Source organism: Chrysemys picta, chromosome 23 (assembly GCF_011386835.1).
Source record: "Chrysemys picta bellii isolate R12L10 chromosome 23, ASM1138683v2, whole genome shotgun sequence".
Lineage (NCBI taxonomy): Eukaryota > Metazoa > Chordata > Testudines > Emydidae > Chrysemys > Chrysemys picta.
Window position 1 is genome coordinate 8,254,233 of NC_088813.1, and position 21,326 is coordinate 8,275,558.

At 45.4% G+C, this 21,326-nt stretch overlaps 1 protein-coding gene across 3 annotated transcripts; it reads left to right on the forward strand.

The window, feature by feature from the left end:
- The first annotated feature begins 810 nt into the window (after nucleotides 1-810).
- TRNAU1AP (tRNA selenocysteine 1 associated protein 1) lies at nucleotides 811-20,124 on the forward strand. Of its 3 annotated transcripts, none has more exons than XM_065576652.1 (9): nucleotides 811-978; nucleotides 3,213-3,310; nucleotides 4,475-4,574; nucleotides 5,964-6,019; nucleotides 7,645-7,776; nucleotides 9,893-10,012; nucleotides 12,065-12,227; nucleotides 15,197-15,230; nucleotides 19,621-20,124. In XM_065576652.1, the coding sequence occupies exons 1-9, from the start codon at nucleotides 952-954 to the stop codon at nucleotides 19,755-19,757; spliced, it is 867 nt and encodes a 288-aa protein (XP_065432724.1). In that variant the 5' UTR covers nucleotides 811-951; the 3' UTR covers nucleotides 19,758-20,124. The 3 variants fall into 3 exon arrangements, with proteins under 3 accessions (XP_065432724.1, XP_065432725.1, XP_065432726.1); XM_065576653.1 differs by having other exon boundaries at nucleotides 5,967-6,019; XM_065576654.1 differs by lacking the exon at nucleotides 811-978 and adding an exon at nucleotides 1,041-1,160.
- Nucleotides 20,125-21,326: the final 1,202 nt, after the last annotated feature.

Genomic DNA, 21,326 nt, shown 5'->3' on the forward strand with positions numbered 1-21,326 from the left:
CCATGCTACCCCAACTCCTCATGCCCCTACCCCCACCCTTCTACCCACACCACCAGCCCCTCCTGCCCCATTCCCCAAGCTACCCCAACTCCTCATGCCCCTACCCCCACCCTTCTACCCACACCACCAGCTCCCCCTGCCCCATCCCCCAAGCTAGCCCAGCTCCCCCTACCCCTACCCCGCCCTTCTACCCACACCACCAGCTCCCCCTGCCCCATCCCCCAAGCTAGCCCAGCTCCCCCTACCCCTACCCCCACCCTTCTACCCACACCACCAGCCCCTCCTGCCCCATTCCCCAAGCTACCCCAACTCCTCATGCCCCTACCCCCACCCTTCTACCCACACCACCAGCCCCTCCTGCCCCATCCCCCAAACTACCCCAGCTCCCCCTACCCCGCCCTTCTACCCACACCACCAGCTCCCCCTGCCCCATCCCCCACCATCCTACCCACACCACCAGCCCCTCCTGCCCCATCCCCCAAGCTACCCCAGCTCCTCCTGCCCCTACCCCCACCATCCTACCCACACCACCAGCCCCTCCTGCCCCATCCCCCTCAGCTCCCCCTGCCCCTACCCCGCCCTTCTACCCACACCACCAGCTCCCCCTGCCCCATCCCCCAAGCTACCCCTTACCCCAGCTCCTCCTGCCCCTACCCCCTCCCTTCTACCCACACCACCAGCCCCTCCTGCCCCGGCCCCCAGCCCGGATTCCCCCGCGCTGCCGTTGCTCCTCCCGCCGGCAGGGGCCGCTGTGGGCGGCTCGGGGCCCTGCCTGGCGGCGGCTCCGCTCTCTGCCCGGCCGGGCCCCGCAGGAGGAGGCGGCGGGGAAGCGCGGCGGCCGGAGCGGGCTCCGGAGACACCGTGAGGCGGCGCCGGCGGAAGCGGCGGCGGGGCCGAGCGGGCAGCCGGAGCCGCGGCCCCCCGAGCCCGCCCGGGGCCTGCGGGAGCAGCATGGCCGCCAGCCTGTGGATGGGGGACGTGAGTGCGGGGCGGCCGGGCTGCGGCGCGGGGCGCGGGGGCGGGGCTCGGGCAGGGCCGGGGGTGGGGCCGGGGGCGACGCCGCGAGCCCGGGGGGGGCCGGACCCCACGCGCGGGCCGGGCCTGGCGCCGCGTCCATCACCCCACGCGCCGCCCTGCCAGCCCCGTGTCCCCGCACCCAGGTAGTGCCGCCCCCGCCCGCCCCATCGCCCCACAGACACGGGTCCAGCCCTGCCCCATCGCCCCACAGTCACAGCGTCAGCCTCCCCCCGTCCGCCCCACCGGCACCTGCCCCATCGCCCCACCGACACGGGTCCAGCCCTGCCCCCGTCCGCCCCATCGCCCCACAGACACAGCGCCAGCCTCCCCCCGTCCGCCCCACCGGCACCTGCCCCATCGCCCCACAGACACGGGTCCAGCCCTGCCCCCGTCCGCCCCATCGCCCCACAGACACGGGTCCAGCCCTGCCCCCGTCCGCCCCATCGCCCCACAGACACGGGTCCAGCCCTGCCCCCGTCCGCCCCATCGCCCCACAGACACGGGTCCAGCCCTGCCCCCGTCCGCCCCATCGCCCCACAGACACGGGTCCAGCCTACCCCCTGCCCCACAGACACAGCGCCAGTCTCCCCCCCGTCCGCCCCACCGGCACCTGCCCCATCGCCCCACAGACACAGCGCCAGCCCTGCCCCCGTCCGCCCCATCGCCCCACAGACACGGGTCCAGCCCTGCCCCATCGCCCCACAGTCACAGCGCCACCCCTGCCCCCCGCGAGCGGCACCCTGCCCCATCGCCCCACAGGCACGGGTTCAGCCCTGCCCCATTGCCCCACAGCGCACGCCCTGCCCCATTGCCCCACAGACACAGGTCCAGCCCCTATCTCTAGATCCCCCACAGACACAGGTCCAGCCCTACCCCATTGCCCCACAGATACAGCGCCAGCCTCCCCCCGCCCCCCACGAGCGGCACCCTGGCCCATTGCCCCACAGACACAGCACACGCCCTGCCCCATTGCCCCCACAGACACGGGTCCAGCCCCTACCTCTATATCCCCTACACATGCCATGCCATCCCTACCCTGTTAGCTCACAGACAGTGCCGGCCTTCCCTCCCTTACGTGCGGCACCCTGCCCCATTGCCCCCACAGACACAGTGTCAGTCCTACCCCATTGCCCCCACAGACACAGTGCCAGTCCTGCCCATTACATGCTCATGCTGCCACCCATGTAGCCCCCACAGATACAGCACCAGCCCTTCCCCATTGCTCCAGACACAGAGCCACCCCCTATCTCTATATCCCCCACAGACACAGGGCCAGACCTGCCCCCTTGCCCCACAGACACAGCACCAGCCCTACCTCTATATCCCCCACAGACACAGCGCCAGCCCTGCCCATTACACCCTCATGCTGCCACCCATGTAGCCCCTTCAGATACAGGGCCAGCCCTACCCATTACACCCTCATGCTGCCACCCATGTAGCCCCCCACAGATACAGAGCCAGCCCTGCCCCATTGACACAGTGCCAGTCTTGCCTGTTACACCCTCATGCTGCCACCCTGTATCACCCTACACCTGCAGTGCCACACCCTACCTCTATATCCCCCACAGACGGAGTGCCAGCCCTGCCCAGTACACCCCTATGCTGCCACCCCCATAGCCCCCACAGGTGCAGTGCCACCCCAACCTCATCCTGCAGCCCCTACATCCCCCACATACAGTACAACCTCTATATCTCCGACCCCCACAGATACAATGCCACCCCTACTCTCCCCTATGTGTGCCCCTTACCCCATTACCCCCACAGATAGTGCTACTCTCTACCCCATTATACCTATAGATAGTGTCCCTTCTTACCCTCCTTGGATATGCTGTCACCCCTCTAGCCCCTCATACAGCGCCTCATCCTATGCAAGGTTTATTCCTAAGTACCTCTTCCCCATGGTTGCTCCTTCTCTGAAAGGCCTCTGTGTCCCTAAATCCTTCATCCCTCAGTTCCCCAATGGTTCTGTTTTGCAGACCATCTTGTTGGGACTGGCTCTGTGCACACTTGCTGATTTATGGGTGTGGGGTTTTGGCCCATGCTGTCGGTGATGCTGGCCCTTCTAAACAGGTCTTACTGCCTTTTTTAAGTGTATAGGGAAAGTGCTTCTCCAGGAGGTTTAACTAATATGGGTGACACTGATGTGTGTGTAATTCCCCCAACTCCCCAATCTAACTTCAACCTTCTCTTTATAGCTGGAGCCATACATGGATGAGAACTTCGTTTCAAGAGCCTTTGCCACCATGGGAGAACTTGTTCTGAGTGTAAAAATCATCCGAAATAGATTGACAGGGTAATCATTTATGTTTCCTATCAGTTCATTTTAATAATGTATTCTTGCATTTAGATTATCCCTTTACAAACCACAGGCCTCATTGTGGCCTTGTCTATGCTATCATTGTTCTCCTTTACATTTCCCACCATTGCTACCAACAATGCAGCTACGCTGGTAAAAACCATGGAAGAGGCTACTGCCGGTATCGGAATAGGGTTAGGCACCAATCCTATATTGCGTTTGCATGGACTTCTGTGCCCAAATAGAGCACCGCTGAAGATAGTGGGTGCCAGGCAGGCACCGCAATCCACCCCACCGGCACACTACACCGTAAAGGATGAAGGCCTAATGTGATAGGGTAGTTAAAATGCTAGTGACCAGTCTATACTAGTGCTACCACTGGTGGAGCCGTGCCAGTGTTAGCAAAGGTGAGAAATATAAAGAAAATACTTAGAGTTTAGCCACAGTCTTGCTTGGCTCTTTTGATCTCCCTTATAAAGATTAGAATGAGACTAGTGGATGCAGATTAAATAAAGTATCAGCCTTATGTAGCTTTGCTTGCAAGTAATTTAAATCCAACATTTAAAACTGTTAGATTCTAGTAGGGAAGTTTGTATTTGTTTTTTTTTATCTGTTTATTTAGGAAGTTTTAACAAGTTCACAAATCCTTGCCATGTCAATATCAGAAACCAAACAATCATTACAATGGTTGGCTTTTGTTTAAAGAGACATTATACAGGACTATAGTCATCAGGTCTTTCTATTTAACAGGGTGTTTCCATATTGCAAAGTGAGCATCAGGAAATTGGTATTTTATTAAATGAAAAAGTACAAACATGGGGAGAAAAATAATTACCTTTGATTTTTGTGGGGTTTGTACTAAATTTATTATTTCTCCCTTCCCCCTCCACCTTGCTGGCTCTGCAACTGGAGTATACAGCTGACATGGCCTTGTGGGCTGTCACTTCATTGGTGATCATTTGCTGCTTAGTCGCTCCTCTATGCAAGCTGAAGATGACATTTTGAAAATGTTCTCATTTCAAAATGGTGATTATAGGAAATTCCTCACCCGCTCTGCATCCTTCAGAGAATCATAAGTATTGCACTTTTGCCCAGATGAATTCTAAATTTTGTAATCTTAAAACTCTCTCTCTCTCTCTCTCTCCCTCCCCCCGTATTCAGAATTCCAGCAGGCTACTGCTTTGTAGAATTTGCAGATCTGGCTACTGCAGAGAAGTGTTTACACAAAATCAATGGAAAACCGCTTCCTGGTGCCACACCAGTAAGTAACCCAAATTAATTAGTAGAGGAGCAGGAATGGGAGGGATGGAGAAAAGGGATCCCACAATAATTAGGAATTGAGATAAGCAGAATAATCAGCAAATTGGGAGTTCTTGTTTTCTTTAGGAGCTGATGAGTATGCAGTTACTAACATTCTTTATAGCAAAGTCTCTGGAAGGGTTTCATTAATTTTTAAGACACACCTATTTCAGGGTGAATGGATGGATAAAACTTGGGTAGCAGCAGATATTTGCATTTGTGAATTTCTGATCCTTTGCAATGTTGTCAAAGCATGACAGATGAAAAACCAGGCAACAGGATGGAAAAAGCAGGCTACGTATTCCTACCCACCATGCTACCCTATGTAACCTGTTACCAGCACAACACTAGCTGATTACTTTGCACAGATTATATCATCTATGTGGGTTGAAATGGAGCTGAGATTTCACTGAGTTTTGGGTAACTTTGGTTTGCCAAGAGAAGCATGAAGTTCAAGCCTCACATCATTCTTGATCTTTAGCAACAAAAGTTACTCAAGTCCAGCTACACAGGAAATGCACATCAAAACTACACAAGCAATCTAAAATACAGAGTAAAGTATCAGTAAAGTAAAGTATCTAGAAATACTTTGCGGGGGAGGGATAGCTCAGTGGTTTGAGCATTGGCCTGCTAAACCCAGCGTTGATAGTTCAATCCTTGAGGGGGGCCACCTAGGGATCTGGGGCAAAATCAGTACTTGGTCCTGCTAGTGAAGGCAGGGGGCTGGACTCGATGACCTTTCAAGGTCCCTTCCAGTTCTAGGAGATAGGATATCTCCATTAATTTATTTTTTATTTATTTAATTTAAATGTTGTTATGATTGAAGATTTGGTTTCCAGAGTGTCAGATTCTACTTGGTTAACATTCCTGTAAGTTACAATTCTCTAAATTTGTATTCTGTATTTTATTTAAAAACACCAAAATGTGGCAAGTCTCATTCAATGGTGATTGTTGGTACTTTTGTTTTTTCTCCTCTCTGGAGATGTGAAAATGAAAGGCCCTGGTGTGTCTCCCAGTCTTCTGCTAGCCTTTTAGAATACTTTTGTAGTAAAGGCAGCCAGAATCTCTTGGGATGTGAGGCAAGACCTCCTGACCTGGGGGCAGATCCTCAGCTGGTGTAAATTGTCATAACTCCATTGAAGTCAGTTTACATTGTCAGAGGACTTGCCCTCTAATGCTTTAGCCTGCAGACCTACCAGTGTCACGCATTTAACACTTGCCATTATTAAGAAAATGGTTTAAAATTAGCCTATTATAACTCACTTTTATTTTTTCTAATTATGATTATAAAAATGTTCTAAAGTGAACCCACATGGTTTTACATATTGTCAGTTTCTATTTATCCTTGTTGCAGTCAAAGCGATTTAAACTGAACTACGCAACGTATGGAAAACAGCCCGACAACAGGTAAGTGTTTAGTATTCAAACATTGTCCTTGTTTGTTTGTGAGCTCCCTTGCAAAAGAGTATTCAGAGAGTGCAATCCATACCATCAGTATTGCTGGACCAGATCAGCTCCTAGCGATATAGAGTAGGGGAATTTTAACTAGAAGCATACAACTTAAATCTTAATTGCCATTCGGGATGGGCAATGCCAGGCAATAAACCAATAACTAAGAAACTACACTGCTTTAAAGTGTAATTAAATACATGGAGAGGTTAATGATACAGTGCATTGCCTTAGCAACTTCCATGCATCTCAAGGTGCTTCACATAATAAAAATATGTATGTCTTGTTTATATAATGTCATAAATGTGCCTGGCACTTTGCAAAATAAAGACAGAATTCCTGCCCAGAGGAATTCACACAACTGAAGTTGAGAACAACACAGGGAGAGATTGAGGTACATATGTACAAGGTTGACAACAATATGGTTGCTTAGGTGAGTGATATTTGCATCTTAGGGGTTACATTTTTATTTTTAAACTGATTCATAAGCCTCTTTGAAGAAGTGCATTTTGAGGAGGGACTCAGAGGTGAGGGTCAAAGCTGGCAGATGGGGTCAGCAAGGGGGTTCCAGCCATATAACAACAATTGTGTGATTAATTCTTGCAATCGCCCCATGCAGTAGGTATTAGCCTTATGTTACAGATGGGTATCCTGAATCACAGAGAGATTAAGTGACTTGCCCAAGGACATGCAATAAGTCTGTGGCAATCAGAAGAACTTGCTCTCTTCACTCTGTCCTATGCTTTAAGCACTTGTAGGCTTTCTAACTTGTAAAGAATTTTTAAATTGTACTTATTCCAAACCTGACATCCATCCATGTGGGAGGATGGGAAGGAAAGAAAAGGTGTCTTTTATCTCCAGGAATTTATGCTGTGCCATATTGTTTAAGAATTCCAAGAGTCAAAACATGGCCCCAATCCTGCAAGCACGGATATATGTACTTAACTTTAAGCACAAGTAGTCTTACTGACTTCAGTTGCACTACACCTGTGCTTAAACATTTGCAGTATCAGCACCTATAATTGATAGATTACAATTAAAGGTCAGTACATTGGAAACTAGCAAATCTACAAATGAGCTATTACCTACAAGTGGGTAATGATGATTTGAAAATCTAACGCAATACATGTGCCTAATGTTATTTTGAAGGAATTAAACCACAAATTTGTTTTTAAGTAATGGTTTTACAATACCAAATATGAAGAGAAATTAAATCTATTTTCACTGAATTTTCTTTTTATTTCTTTGAGGGTATAAATGGTCTCTTGCAGTGTTGGAAACACAAATACAGTGCCATGAACTAGTGTATGTGCAAAAAGTGAAATGGAGGAGCCATCTGGTTTTGCTGCCCCAACTGAGTAGGAAAATACAAGCAGCATAAGCAGTGGAAAAAAATTTAATATTATATAAATTACCAGTAACATAGATAAAGGCTTTTAAAAATAATATTGGTATCTTCATAGTCCCTTTAACTCATGCCACTTAATAATCAGATGTTTTGGATAGTTTTCTGTTCTTGTTCATATCACACTATTTGTTTTATCACTATTCATAAAATGTACTCTTTTTATTGACTCCTTTAGTCCAGAATACTCACTCTTTGTGGGAGATCTGACCCCCGATGTGGACGATGGCATGTTATATGAGTTTTTTGTTAAAGTTTATCCGTCATGTAGAGGTGGCAAAGTTGTTTTGGACCAGACTGGAGTTTCCAAGTAAGTTTTCCTTATGCCTTCCTCTCTCTTGCTTCATATGTTGTGAGATCTTTTGGAGAAAATAGGCCATCTGTAACCTCATAGACTTTGCCTCTTTCCAAAGGCAGTGAGGGAAAAGGAGTAGTTGTATTAGGTTTGCTTAGGACTTAACAAACCAGATCACTAGACTGAATTGTCTCTATTAAATATTCAGTATGTCTGTTTTCTGCTATTCACAATACCATGCTTTTGCTACTCTGAATTAGATCTGTATGTATTTTTATTAAAAATGTTTTATTGCCGGTTAGGAGATTTTCAAAAGCACTAAGTGATTTATGAACACCAGTCCCCTTTGACTTTCAATGTGAATTGGACTCCTAAATTCTGTAGATACTTTTGAAAATCTTCCCCTGACTCTGATGGTTTTGGATGTTTTAGATGCTATAGAAGCCAGATACAAAACAAAATTGTGATTCACTGTCTAAATATGCTGTAGCTTAACCCTCATTTTCAGATTCTGGAAATAATCCAATCAAAACTAGAAATCTGAAGTCTGCCCTCTCGATATGATTAAATAGGCATCCTAAATGCACCATTTTCCTTTCTGTTGTATCTTTCTCAATAAGAGGGTTCTTTGCTCAGCAGTCAAATTTAAAAACAGAACATGTCATTAGAGCAAGGTGAGTGTCCTGGTTTTATGTCTTGGGGAATTTTGCTCTGGTCAGATTATTTTAAGTTGTAAACTCCCTCTCCCTCCCCCCTTCTCCAAGAAGGCCTGAACAACACCCAGAATTGCAGTGGTTTTATATTAAAGATGTGTTGGTTTTTTTAAACTGATTTAGTTGATCAGTGCAACTTTGTGTGCGTACACTTACGTCAATTTTAAACGTGACTTACATTGGTTTAGTTTGCCCCCGTACCATTGCGGGAGCAAACTAAACCGATACCTGTTGAAAACGGGTTATAACTGTGTCTGCAGAGGCGTTTGCTCTGGCTTAATTAACTAGCCCAGGCTTTCTTTCCCTTCCAACATCCTCTCTCCACCTGGATAGACTCTCTTTTCCTGTCGCTCCTAAGGCCTTGATCTCTCTGCCGTGTCCAGAGAGGCAGCCCAGCCCACCCCTGCAAGCTGGTACTACTCTGTTGTGTGCTGCTGAATTACTCTGACTCACGACAGCCTCTAGATCCCACTCTAAAGCCTTTTCTACGCTAGGAAAACGTTCTAAACGTTTTCGGCTGTTGCCAATTCTGGTTCAGCTTTACTGGAGTTAGTGACATTGTGTTGAAGGGCAGCTGGCTGCGTGCCATTGTTGTTCAAGTGAGGCTGCCCAGAGCAGATATAATTATGTCCAGTGTTGCTAATGCTGGCAGAGCAGTGCAGGTGTTAGCAACAACAAGAAACTTTGTAGAGCAGTTCCCGAGTGTAGATGGGCTTTGACTGCGAAGTCTGTCTTAATCCACCCTGTAGACAAGCAAACTCTTTACATCACATTGGGGCCAGCTTTAGACACAAGTGATTTCCGTGGCTGCTTATTAGCTGTGCACTGACTGAGACACTATACAGGCTGGCTTTGATTCCCCCTTTCCAGTACTGCTGCCAGATGGGGAAGAAACTTCTGGTCTGATTCTTTCTTCTCCCTCTTCCCTTCATCTCCACAGCTTGAGATCACACAAGTCAAAAGCCTGGTTCTTCTTCACAGTGTCTATACAGGTGCCTAAGAACTGTGAGCGGTGCCTACCTTTCATCTTCTTCCTTGCACCACACCCCTGTCCACACTTTTAGCTCCAACACATCACCCAGTTCCACAAAGGTCCCCAAAAATCCACTGGTACAAGATGTATATTATTGTTCTGATGCCTTTGAAAATACGGCAGTTGTTAGGACATGAAATACCTCTAACACTGCAAATAATAGAAAATCACTGGAATAGGGAATCATTTAATCCCTGCTTAAAAAAAAAAAACATGGACAGGTTTTCACTTTTGTGTTGACATTTCACTAGCAAAGTATTCTCCCAAGTCCATGTTTTATTAGTTATAGAGTATTCCTTAAACCCATGCGAGTTTGTCTTAAACATCTGAAAATGGAATGTCTTTTGCTTTAGTGTGATACAAACCATTCCATGTCTTTCTGCAGAGGTTATGGGTTTGTGAAATTCACAGACGAGCTGGAACAGAAAAGAGCCCTGACAGAGTGCCAAGGGGCTGTGGGATTGGGCTCTAAACCCGTACGCTTGAGTGTGGCCATACCAAAAGCGTAAGTATGGGAGCAGATGAGTGTTTTGTAGTAATTATCTTTCCTGTTCAGAGTTCATATTCATATTTAGCAGCAAATAACAGAGCAAAATCTCTGTAGTTTAAATTGCATAAGTCTTTCTGATTTTGTAAATAATTTTCAAAATCTGTTTTTAAAATCAAATGTAAAGATCAATTTCAGTTAAAGTGAATTATGTGACTGTTGAAACTGGAGTTACTGTACTGAAGTTCATTAAACATTGATTTGGACTGTTTGACTTTTTTATTGCTATGTCTTATAGTGGTGAAAATCGTCTACAATAAAGAGAACTGAGCTTTTCATATCTGTTTGATTTTTGCTGCATATCTACACATAGGAGGACACTGTCAGGAAGTTTAGGCCTAAAATGTATAGTCTGCATTTCGGAAGAATATGTCTTAAACGTAATATGAATGGGGAGCTCTGGTATTTTTACTCTTTGAAAAGTTTGTGGTTTGGATTTAAACATTCCCCTACAGATCTACCAAGCCAAAATTCATTATTTTGTATTTAGGCACCCATCCAGTGCTTTCAGTGCCTATCCCACACCATAAAATCACAAAACAAACAAGGGAATACCCTTAAGTGTATCAGATAGCCACATTATACTAGCATCTGAATCCCCCACCCCAGAAATGACATTCACCAGAAACATTGGAAATAAAGGTTAATCGGATTAAAAATGACCAGCCTCATTTCTTTGTCCAGCCTGAGTGAAGTGCAAAAATTAAACCAAGACTAAACGTTACATTTTCAAAACTCTGTTTTAATCATGTACTTCAGTAAGAAATTCAGGTTTGTTTCTTTTTTAAATAAAAATGTTTGACCTGACAATGTGCCTTTACATTAAAATAGGAAATGGTCTAACCTTGCTCATTTGACTTGTAGGTAACCAACATGTGGTCTCTTTGGTAATCCCATAGCAATGTTCAGTAGGTATTAAACTCTTTGGGGTAGGGACCATCTTTGTTCTGTGTTTGTACAGCGCTTAGCACAATGGGATCTTGGTCCATGATTAAGGCTCCTTGGCATTATGGTAATACAAATAATAAATAATTGCTCCCCAGTCAATTTTTCAATGTCCCCAAAACTCTTGGGTGGGAACAGGGAACGGGGTTGTCCTGTGGTGTTAAGATTTTGTTTGCTCTTTTACTCTAGCGCTCTTTAATTTCTTAATTAAGGGTATTTTCATATGTGAAATAATGTTTTCATTTTTAAGGGATATTTGTCCTCTCTCTTTTCTGCCCCCCTCATTTATTTCAAACCATATTAATCAGGAACCTGTACCCTGAAAGCATTGCCATTGTATGGCAAGCAAAGAGAATTTGGCATATTCACAGATCATTTGAAAACTACAAATTTTCATTTCTATGGCCCTTTTCAACTCAAAGTACTTCATGAACAGTATGCATATCAGCACAGAACTGCACCCACCTCTGAGAGGAAGGGGGCAACCATTCATATCACAGCCTGCTGCACACCAGTAGTGAGGGAAAGTTTTGTCACAGACCAGGGTATACGACTATACTTTTGCAAAACTTGTAGGGGTCTTCAGCACCCACATACAGAAAAAGGAGCCCCTGTTTTTAAAACCCAGAACCACCCCCTAAACCCTTCCGTATGCTACACAGTACTCAGTGTAACTCTACTGTATCAGATGGATGAAGGGATGAATCCTCTGCAGAGATTTGAACCCTGGCTTCCAGTGACTAGGTCTTTCCAGACCTGATGCTCACAATTCTCAGCTGTTCCCTCTCCTACTCTCTAAAATTGCGCTACGTGAATCCAGTAGTAAGAAAGCAAAGTGTTCTAATAATTAAAATAATAGTGGGGGCAGGAGTGGGGATGGAAAACCAACCAGTCCCTCCTACAAAGGTCTGAGGATGGAAAAACACAAACAAACAAACAAAACATCACCAACAAAAGGTGCCACAGTATTGGAAGATGTTGTAGATCAAATCATGTCACTCATCTGTTTTTTTCCTTAAATAATCTTCCTTGTTTGTAACGTCTTTCTTTTTATTTTTTTTAAAGTAACCGTGTGAAGACGGTGGAGTACAATCAGATGTACAACTATAATTATAACCAGTATTACCAACACTATCAGAACTACTATGCCCAGTGGGGATATGACCAGAACACAGGCAGTTATAGCTACAGCTATCCCCAGTATGGATACACACAGAGCACCATGCAGGTAGGGCCGTGGCACTCATTTTTTTATATTTCAATAATCTCTCATCACAGAAGATCCCAAAGCATTTTACAAACAGGAGAGGGATACCTGTTTTCCTGGGTCCTTGATCTTCCTGCCACAGAAGGAAGCAAAGCCACCTAGCAAACAGCTGACTGGTATTGTGGCCTGCTGCTTTACCTTTATGCTGGGTAAAGGGGTCAGAGCTGTATAAAGGGGCATTTAAAGCCCCAGTTGTGGCTGGGGGAAGGATACCCCAGGTATAGGCACTGTGGATGACAGCCATAAGGCTACCTTTCAAGGATCCCACCACAAGCCCTGGTGTATGGTGTGTGCCAGGAGCAAGGCCTCAGCGTGCAGTGCAGGTCTGTCGCATCTTACACTGGGGTTACGTTCCGCAGTCAGCGCGTAAAGCCAAAATCGCGCATAGTCAAAACGATCCTTGAAAATCCCTTAAATCACCCAAAAGTACCGTTTTGTGTCTACAACCCTGTACAGTACTATGTATTGTGTACAGCCATGTACAGTATGTAATAAAGACTACATATGCAAAATATAATTTTACAGTATTTTTAATAACATAACAGAGAGACCGAAGAATGAAAGAATAAAAAATGATAACAGTGCAGTACTGTAAACCTGAACAGTCACCAGTCATCCTGGCTACTCTTGCTAGTCTTGTACTGTACACACTCCAAGGATTAGTCTTCCTCTTCCCCTGACAACACTATCATTGAGTCGTCCGGGCTTGATGTCGATCCAGGAGACGATGGGCCAGGCTTGGGTGACGGAGAGCGAGTCGTAGACGAAGTGGTTGGCTCTGGTTCAGCTCGTGAAGTTGATTGTGTAGGCGCTGCTGCTGGTGGTGGTTTTTTCTTTAAAAACATGGCAACTGTCACTGTTGTCTCTTGAGCTCCTCCAACATTTCTTGGTACACTCTCAAATCATCCGTAATACTACGTGTGATTTTGAGACTTCCTTCCATAGCAGGATCGTATTCAGAAATTAAATCATTCAAGTGTTTCGCTGCTTGGAACACTTCAGAACATTTATGAAGATTCCAAGTTGCTGGCTCTTCCAGTTCATCATCATCATCGTCTTCTGTAGACGATTTTATCAGTTCCTCTAACTCCTTCATTAGTCAATGTTTCTCTATGGCCCTCAATTAATTCCTCAATTTCTTCCTCGAGGATGTCGATGAAGCCATCGCCACCCACTTGCCTGGCCACCTGAACAATGAGCTTCACTTCTTTGTCAATGGTCGGGAAACCCTTAAAATCATTCACACAGTTTTCCCATAGGTTTCGCCAACATGCGTTGACTGTTTCAGGCTTGATTGCATCCATTGCCTGTTTAATATAAGTGATGCAATCAGCAATGTTGAAGGACTTGCAACACTCCATCACATTAACATTGGGATCAGCATCCATAGTGGTAAGGATCCGTGAGAATGTAAGCCTCGTGTACGTGCCTTGAAACAGCTAATGACGCCTTGGTTGAGAGGTTGGAGGATGGAGGTGGTATTGGGGGTGGGGACAAAGACGACTTCAACGTTGTTATGCGCAAACCGGAGTGCCGCAGGGTGGCCAGGAGCATTGTCTACAATCAGCAACACTTTAAAGTCAAGTCCTTTCTCTTCAAGGTACTGCTTGACCTCCAGAATGAAACACTTGTGGAACCAATCCAGAAATAATGCTGCCATCACCCAAGCCTTTTTATTTGATTGCCAGAACACAGGCAGGAGATTTTTGTTCTTGCCTTTTAGGGCACGGGGATTTGCAGCCCTGTAGAGCAAGCCCGGCTTTATTAAATGCCCAGCCGCATTGCCACAAAGCAACACAGTCACACGGTCTTTAGCTGCTTTGAAGCCAGGGGCTTGTCTTTCTGATTTCGAAATGTAAGTGCGGGTGGGCATTTTTTTCCAGAAGAGCCCAGTCTCGTCAGCATTAAAAACTTGTTCCGGAAGATAGCCCCTTTCCTCTATGATTTTCTTTAATTGTTCGGGGTAGGCTTTTGCTGCCTCCTCATTGGCAGATGCAGCTTCACCAGTAGTCTGCATGTTTTTGAGGTTGAAGCGGTTCCTAAAACTGTTAAGCCAACCTTGGCTGGCTTTGAATTCCTTCTTATCAGAAGGCTGTCCCTCTTCGGCAGGAGGTTTGAACAGCGCGTACAGGCTAAGAGCCTTTTCTCGCAACATGTTGCCATTGATAGGCACACGTTTACGGTTCATGTCTTCCAGCCGTAAGTTTAATGCCTTTTCAGTCTTCACTAAAGTCTTATCACGCACTTGGCTCGGCACCGTAGCAGTTCCTGAAGCACTTGATGCCACGGCTTGACAAATTTCTCTCTCTCGAATCTTGATGGCACGGATGCTAGATTCGTTGCGGACGTATTTACGTGCCACGTTGGCAATGGACATACCATCTCTCAATAAGTCCAACACAGCCAGTTTTTCCTCCAGCGTTGGAACGCATCGCTGTTTCTTCGGTTGAGCACCAGATGAAGTAGGTGGCTTGCGTTTAGGGGCTATGTTATACGAAAAATACCTACTGTATCTTTAAACAGTACAGGCACAGTAGACTCTCACTCAGCGCGGTGAGATGCGCACAGTATGAGAGGCACAGGGGGACTCAGTATTGTAGTGGGAACAGCAGATTCACGTCTCGCGCTGGTGGAATCACCGGCTTCTCCCCCCTCCCCCTAACTGTGTAAAACTGAAATCGCGCATGTTAAATGCGCGTAAGATGCGACAGACCTGTACTGCAGGGATTCCAGGAAGGGCTGCATCTTTTAGACCTACACAGAATCTCCGAGCCTACTGTAGGGCTGGACCCCAGGGCTTGGGGACTAAGGATTCTGCCTTAATCAGCCCCCATGTGAGCGTCCTAGTGGGGCGGCAGTAATAAACAGGTGATGTTTTCAGATGCAGTGATATGTTTGTTGCCCTGAAGCTATCTTTGTTGCCCTTGCAGACATATGAAGAAGTCGGCGAGGATGCATTAGAAGGTATGTGTCTTTATTTTAAATCTGCGTTGCAACTGGCAGTTTTCATTATATTGATACAGAGTTTTCATGGATTGACATTTCACATCTGTATTTTTGAATGAATTTGGGGTTCATGAAAGTTTCAGATTGGTAGTGTGGACAGGTACTGTGCAGACTTCCCTATGAAGTCCCTTTCTCTGCCCCCTTATTCCAAACTTACTATTCCAGTCTTGGCACAGACTAATTGTCTTCGCTAGCATTGACAGGCTTGTATGGAATAGTGCTTATACCCTTCCACCCTTGGAAATATGAACTTAAATCATGTGCAGATCAAAAGATGTTGTCCTTCCTTTAATAAATCTTCTCTGTTATAAAACCATCACAGTTGTGTATTCTGTTTGTTCAAGTTATCACTGTCCTTTTATATTTAATCAGGAAGCAGCAACAATTTTTGTGTGGTGTTCACTCTAATAGTCATGAGCTGAGTATGCAACTTATAGGATGTCTCACTCTTTTAAATGTATGCATAAAAAATAAAAGTCAAACAGCCAGATCCTTTACAAGGGTCTATATGAGTATGACATCACTTAACTGGAAAGCCCTCTTTGTTTCTAAAAATAGTTCATAATATAAGATAATTCCTCTCCTCTGATATTGATACAGCAAAGCACCAATTAGAGTACCTCTGTTGTGGGGGGTTTTCTTGCTGACTAAACTTGCCCTGTATTTAGATGTTGAATTTGATACAAACCCCAAAAATATATTATCTAATCATATTTTTAAATATTCCTCACATGATCTATTCATGTCTGATCTGATTAAAATGCAGCATTATTACAATCTAATTTTTACACTTCTATGGTCTGTTTTTTCTTTTTTTGCATTTCAATGGACCAGTCAGTTTCACTTCATATTCTGACTCATGCACTTTCCTGGTGCTTGTGCTAACCTGATAATGTAATCTTTGGGTTGCAAATGTGACAGGGGAATATTAAATCCAAACAAAAAGGTTTTTTTTTGGTTGGCTGGGTTTTTTAGAGTGGAAATATTTCTGGGATTTTTTAATTTGTGTTTTTTGCAAACTTGTTTTAACAATCCAAGTTCACGTCTAACGCAACCTCACAGGTCCCTTTAACGTTTACATTTTTTGTAGTAATAGAATGTCAGCACATTACACTTTGCTGTTCAATTTCAAAATGCTTTACAATCATTTTCTCCAAATGTAAAATAGGGACTCTATTCAGACCTACCTCACAGGGGTGTTGTGACACTTGCTCGGTTCATGATGAATGTAATGAAATAAATACCACTGGGAATTGTCTTGCATCTGAAGAAGTGAGGTTCTTACCCACGAAAGCTTATGCTCCCAATACTTCTGTTAGTCTTAAAGGTGCCACAGGACCCTCTGTTGCTTTTTACTGGGAATTGTGTGATTTTAGGAGACTTTAATTTCCCAGCTATAGATTGGAGGACAAGTACTACTAATAATCATAGGGCCCAGATATTCCTGGATGTGATAACTGACAGATTTCTTTACCGAATAGTCACGAACCAACAAGCAGTGATGCCATTTTAGCTTTAGTTTTGGTAAGCGGCGAGGACCTCCTAGAAGAACAGGTTGTAGGCGACAACATTGGCTTGAGTGATCATGAATAGGGCTCCGTGTTTGTCCGTGATTTCCTGAGACCTCTGTGACTCCTGCAGAGGCCAGTGTGGCTGACCCCAGAGCCGCCCGAGCAGCTGGCCTGGGGACAGTCCCACCGACCACTGCTGGAGCGGCTCTGCAGCCAGCCGTACCAGCCACTGCTGGACAGCCCCAGACCCAGGGCCAGCCACAACTGCCACTGCTCTGGCGGCCCTAGGCAGCAGGCCCGGGGGTGTGGGGGAGCCCAGGGCGCACACACTCCTCCCCCCCGCTGCTGGTGCCATGGGCTCCCCTCCTCCTGCAATGTCCCTCCCACAGGTCACGGGCTGTGGTTTTGTTGTTTCTTGCCCGTGACTTGTCCGTGACTTTTACTAAAAATACCCATGATTTAATCGTAGCCTTAATCATGAAACAATTCAGTTTAATCTAAATGGAAGGATAAACAAAAATAAGTCTGCAACTAGGGTTCTTGATTGCAAAAGGGCAAGCTTTAAAAAAATTAGAGGAATGAATTAGGGAAGTGGACTGGACTGAAGAACTCCAAGAATCTGAATGTGGAAGAGGCTTGGAATTACTTTAAGTCAAAGTTGCAGAAGCTATCTAGAGCCTGCATCCCAAGCAAAGGGGGGAAATTTGTAGGGAGGGGTTGCTGACTAAACTGAATGAACACACATCTCAAGCAGGTTATTAAGAGAAAGCAGAAAGCCTACAAGGAATGGAAGAAGGGATGGATCAGCAAGGAAAGCTACCTCTTGGAGGTCAGACAGTATAGAGGAAAAAGTGAGAGCTGCCGAAAGCCAGTTAGAGCTGGACCTTGCAAAGGAAATTAAAACCAATAGTAAAAAGTCCTTTAGTCATATAAATAAAAAAGAAAACAAGGAGAGAAGTGGGACTGCTAAACACTGCAACTGGGGGAGAGGTTAAAGATAATCTAGGTATGGCCCAACACCTAAATGAATACTTTGGCTCAGTTTTTAATAAGATTAATGAGGATCTTAGAAACAGTGGCAGGGTGACTAATGGGAATGAGGATATGGAAGTAGAAATCTGAGACGGAAGCCAAATCCAAACGGGGGGGGGGGGGGTAGCGGGGGCTGGATAATCTCCATCCAAGAATCATAAAAGGAACTGGCACATTAAATTGCAGGCCCAATAGCAAGGATTTTTAACGACTCTAAACTCGGGGGTCCTGTGACTGGAGAGTTGCAAATATGGTATCTATATTTAAGAAAGGGGGTGGGGGGAAGTGATCCAGAAACTGCAGGCCCATTAAAGAGTAGTTAAGGACATGGAGGTATATGGTAATTGGGATAAAATACCACATGGTTTAACAAAAGGTAGATTGTGCCAGACCAGCCTGATCACTTTCTTTGAGAAGATAACTGCTTTTCTAGACAAAGGAAATGCAGTAGATCTATTCTATCTGGATTTCAGTAAAGAATCTGATACAGTTCCATATGGTAAATTATTAGTTAAATTGGAGAAGATGGGGATTAATCCAAGAATCAAAAGGTGGGTAAGGAACTGGTTAAAGGGGAGACTACAATGCGTCATGCTGAAAGGTGAGCTTTCAGACTGGAGGGAGGTTACTAGTGGAGTTCCTCAGAGGCAGAGAAAGACCACAGGGTGACTATGAGCCACCAATGTGATGCAGCCATGAAAAAGGCTAATGCAATCCTAGGATGCATCAGGTGAGGTATTTCCAGTAGAGACAGGGAAGTGTTATTACCATTATACAAGGCCTGGTGAGACCTCTTCTGGAATGCTGTGTGCAATTCTGGTCTCTCATGAATTCAAACTAGAACATGTGCGGAGAAGGGTTACTTAGCTGATCAGAGGAATGGAAAACCTACCTTACAAGAGGAGACTTGAGGATTTGGCTTGTTCAGCCTAACAAAGCAAAGGCTGAGGGGAGATATGGTTGCTCTCTAAATATATCAGCGAGATAAACAGCAGGGAGGGAGACGGGTTATTCAATTTAAGGGCCAGTGTTGGCACAAGAACAACTGGATATAAACTGGCCATCAGCAAGATTAGGCTTGAAATTAGATTAAAGCTTCTAACCATCAGAAGAGTGAAGTTCTGGAACAGCCTTCAAAGGAGAGTAGTGGGGGACAAAAAACTGACTTGTTTCAAGACTTGTTTATGGAGGGGATGATATAATGAGATTGCCTGCAATGGCATATGGCCCATCCACAACAGCTATTCGCAAATACCTCCAACGGCTGGAGATGGGACACTAGATGGGAGGGTTCAGAGAATTCTTTCCCAGGTTTCTGGTTGGTGGGTCTCGCCCACATGCTCCGGGTCTAACTGATCATCCTATTTTGGGTCAGGAAGGAATTTTCCCAAGGTCAGATTGGCAGAGACCCTAGGGTGTTTTTGCCTTCAGCAGCAGCATGGGGCATGGGTCACTTTCTGGTTTGCAGTAGAGTAAATGGTGGATTCTCTGTAATTTTGTCTTTAAATCAAGATTTGAGGACTTCAGTAACTCAGCCAGAAGTTCTGGGTCTATTACAGGAGTGGGTGGGTGAGGTTCTGTGGTCTGTGATGTGCAGGAGGTCAGAGTAAATCATTGTGACAGTTTCTTCTGTCCTTAAAGTCTATGACTGTGAAGCACTTTCAGATGCTCAGGTTGAAAGTTCTCTTGCAAGTGCCAGGAATGTATTATGAGCCTCGGCATTTGTTTCAATACGATTCATGTTAGTTATTTGTAAGCACAGTTTGTATGTGACCCATTGATGCCTTGTTTCTTTCCTCTTTTAGATCCAATGCCTCAGATGGACGTGACAGAAGCAAACAAACAGTTTATGGAACAGAGTGAAGAACTCTATGATGCCTTGATGGACTGTCACTGGCAGCCTTTGGACACTGTCTCTTCAGAGATTCCAGCCATGTTATAGCCTCATTGCTGAGGCATTGTCTCTACGCGACAAGCCAGCAGGCACCAGACTCCTACGCTGCACCTGGAACCTGCAGTAGTGAAGGGATGGCCCCTCTTCCACCCAGGTCTCTGACTCAAAGTACAGGGGGACTGTGGCATTTCCTGTACACAATGAGTATTGGAGGAGCATCGTGGTAGCTTTTATTCATGGTGAAAATTAGAATGGCAACAGTTTTATTCCTTTGGTCTCGAAATGAACTCTTAATACTTCTTGGGGAATTGTAATTTATAAACTTTAAACAAGATGGCACAGGGGGAAGACTCTTCTCCAATGTACAATAAAAAAAAAAATTGGTCTTTTAAGTAAAATTATCCTTTGCATTTTGGTTCCTGCTCTTCTCTCTGTTTTGCTACCCATTTAATTGTCTTATACTCACACGAAACTACTTTCAGTAAATATGTTCTTTAAAAAATCACCATCAGTCACCACTCAAACGTCTCAACGCCTCAATGTGGAATGGGTAAGGTGGCTGTAGATCGCAGGGAAAAACATGCAGACAAAGGCTTTTGCTACGCTTTATCTATACACCAATGTAGAGCTAGCAGGCTTCTGGCACGGTGATCTTAAGCAATCTGGACAGGGAGGGTTTTTTGGGAAGTGGAGAGGATGAGTATAGTATTAAACTATCATAGGCTAATGCTCTCTAGCTAGCCATTAGCACAGTTTTGCTTGTCTAGGTCTTGATGTATGTGTGAGGAATTTCTCCCCCATTGGTCAGAGAAACAACTTACAATGTTGCTAACAGCAGTTCCATTTAAACGTGGTTCGGTCTACGATAGTCCTATTGATGTGGACAGGCCTTGATGGTCCAGTAAGATTCTAGACTTCACTTCTCCTGTCCTGTCTGAATGAATGTTGTAAAAGTAAAATTTAAAATAGTGAACGAGAAACGGGTCAGAGCAATGTAATTAAATATATTGTGTAACTTCTAAGGTGCCACTCACATGAAAGACAGTTTTCTAATTGCTGTTGTATATGCTGGATGGGGTAGCAATGTACTTAAGCTAATGCTGTGTTGCGTTAAGTTTGACAGGAAAAAAAGGCACTCATGTACATCCTAGTATATTAAAAGCCCTTTTCAGGCTTTGGTGCCATAAAGTCTTCGCAAAACAGGAACAGACAAACTACCTGCAATAAACATCTGTTGCCTTGCTCTAGTCTTGCACCTGGTTTCCAGTCACAGGCATAGTGCTGTCTGGCCCCATACACAAACACCGTTTTACATCAGGGACCCCTGGAAAAGGGCAAAGTGGAAAGTCTGCCCATGAGAACGGGCCATGTTTTGTCAAAAAGAGAAGCAAGTCTGAGCAGCAATGTTCCTCTTTTGCCTGGCACTCTGCGTACCCTTGCTGGAAGATTCTCTGCTCCTTGAAGTCTTTAAACCGTGATCTGAGGACTTCAATAGCTCAGACATAGGTTTGATATAGGAGTGGGTGGGTGAGATTCTGTGGCCTGCGTTGTGCAGGAGGTCAGACTAGACGATCATAATGGTCCCTTCTGACCTTAAAGTCTGAGTTTAAGAAAGCC

Coding starts and splice junctions, on each gene's coding strand:
- TRNAU1AP (XM_065576652.1), top strand. CDS start 952: ATGGCCGCCAGCCTGTGGATGGGGGAC. Junction 4,575..5,963: donor CGCTTCCTGGTGCCACACCA/GTAAGTAACCCA, acceptor TTATCCTTGTTG/CAGTCAAAGCGATTTAAACT. Junction 10,013..12,064: donor AGTGTGGCCATACCAAAAGC/GTAAGTATGGGA, acceptor TTTTTTTTAAAG/TAACCGTGTGAAGACGGTGG.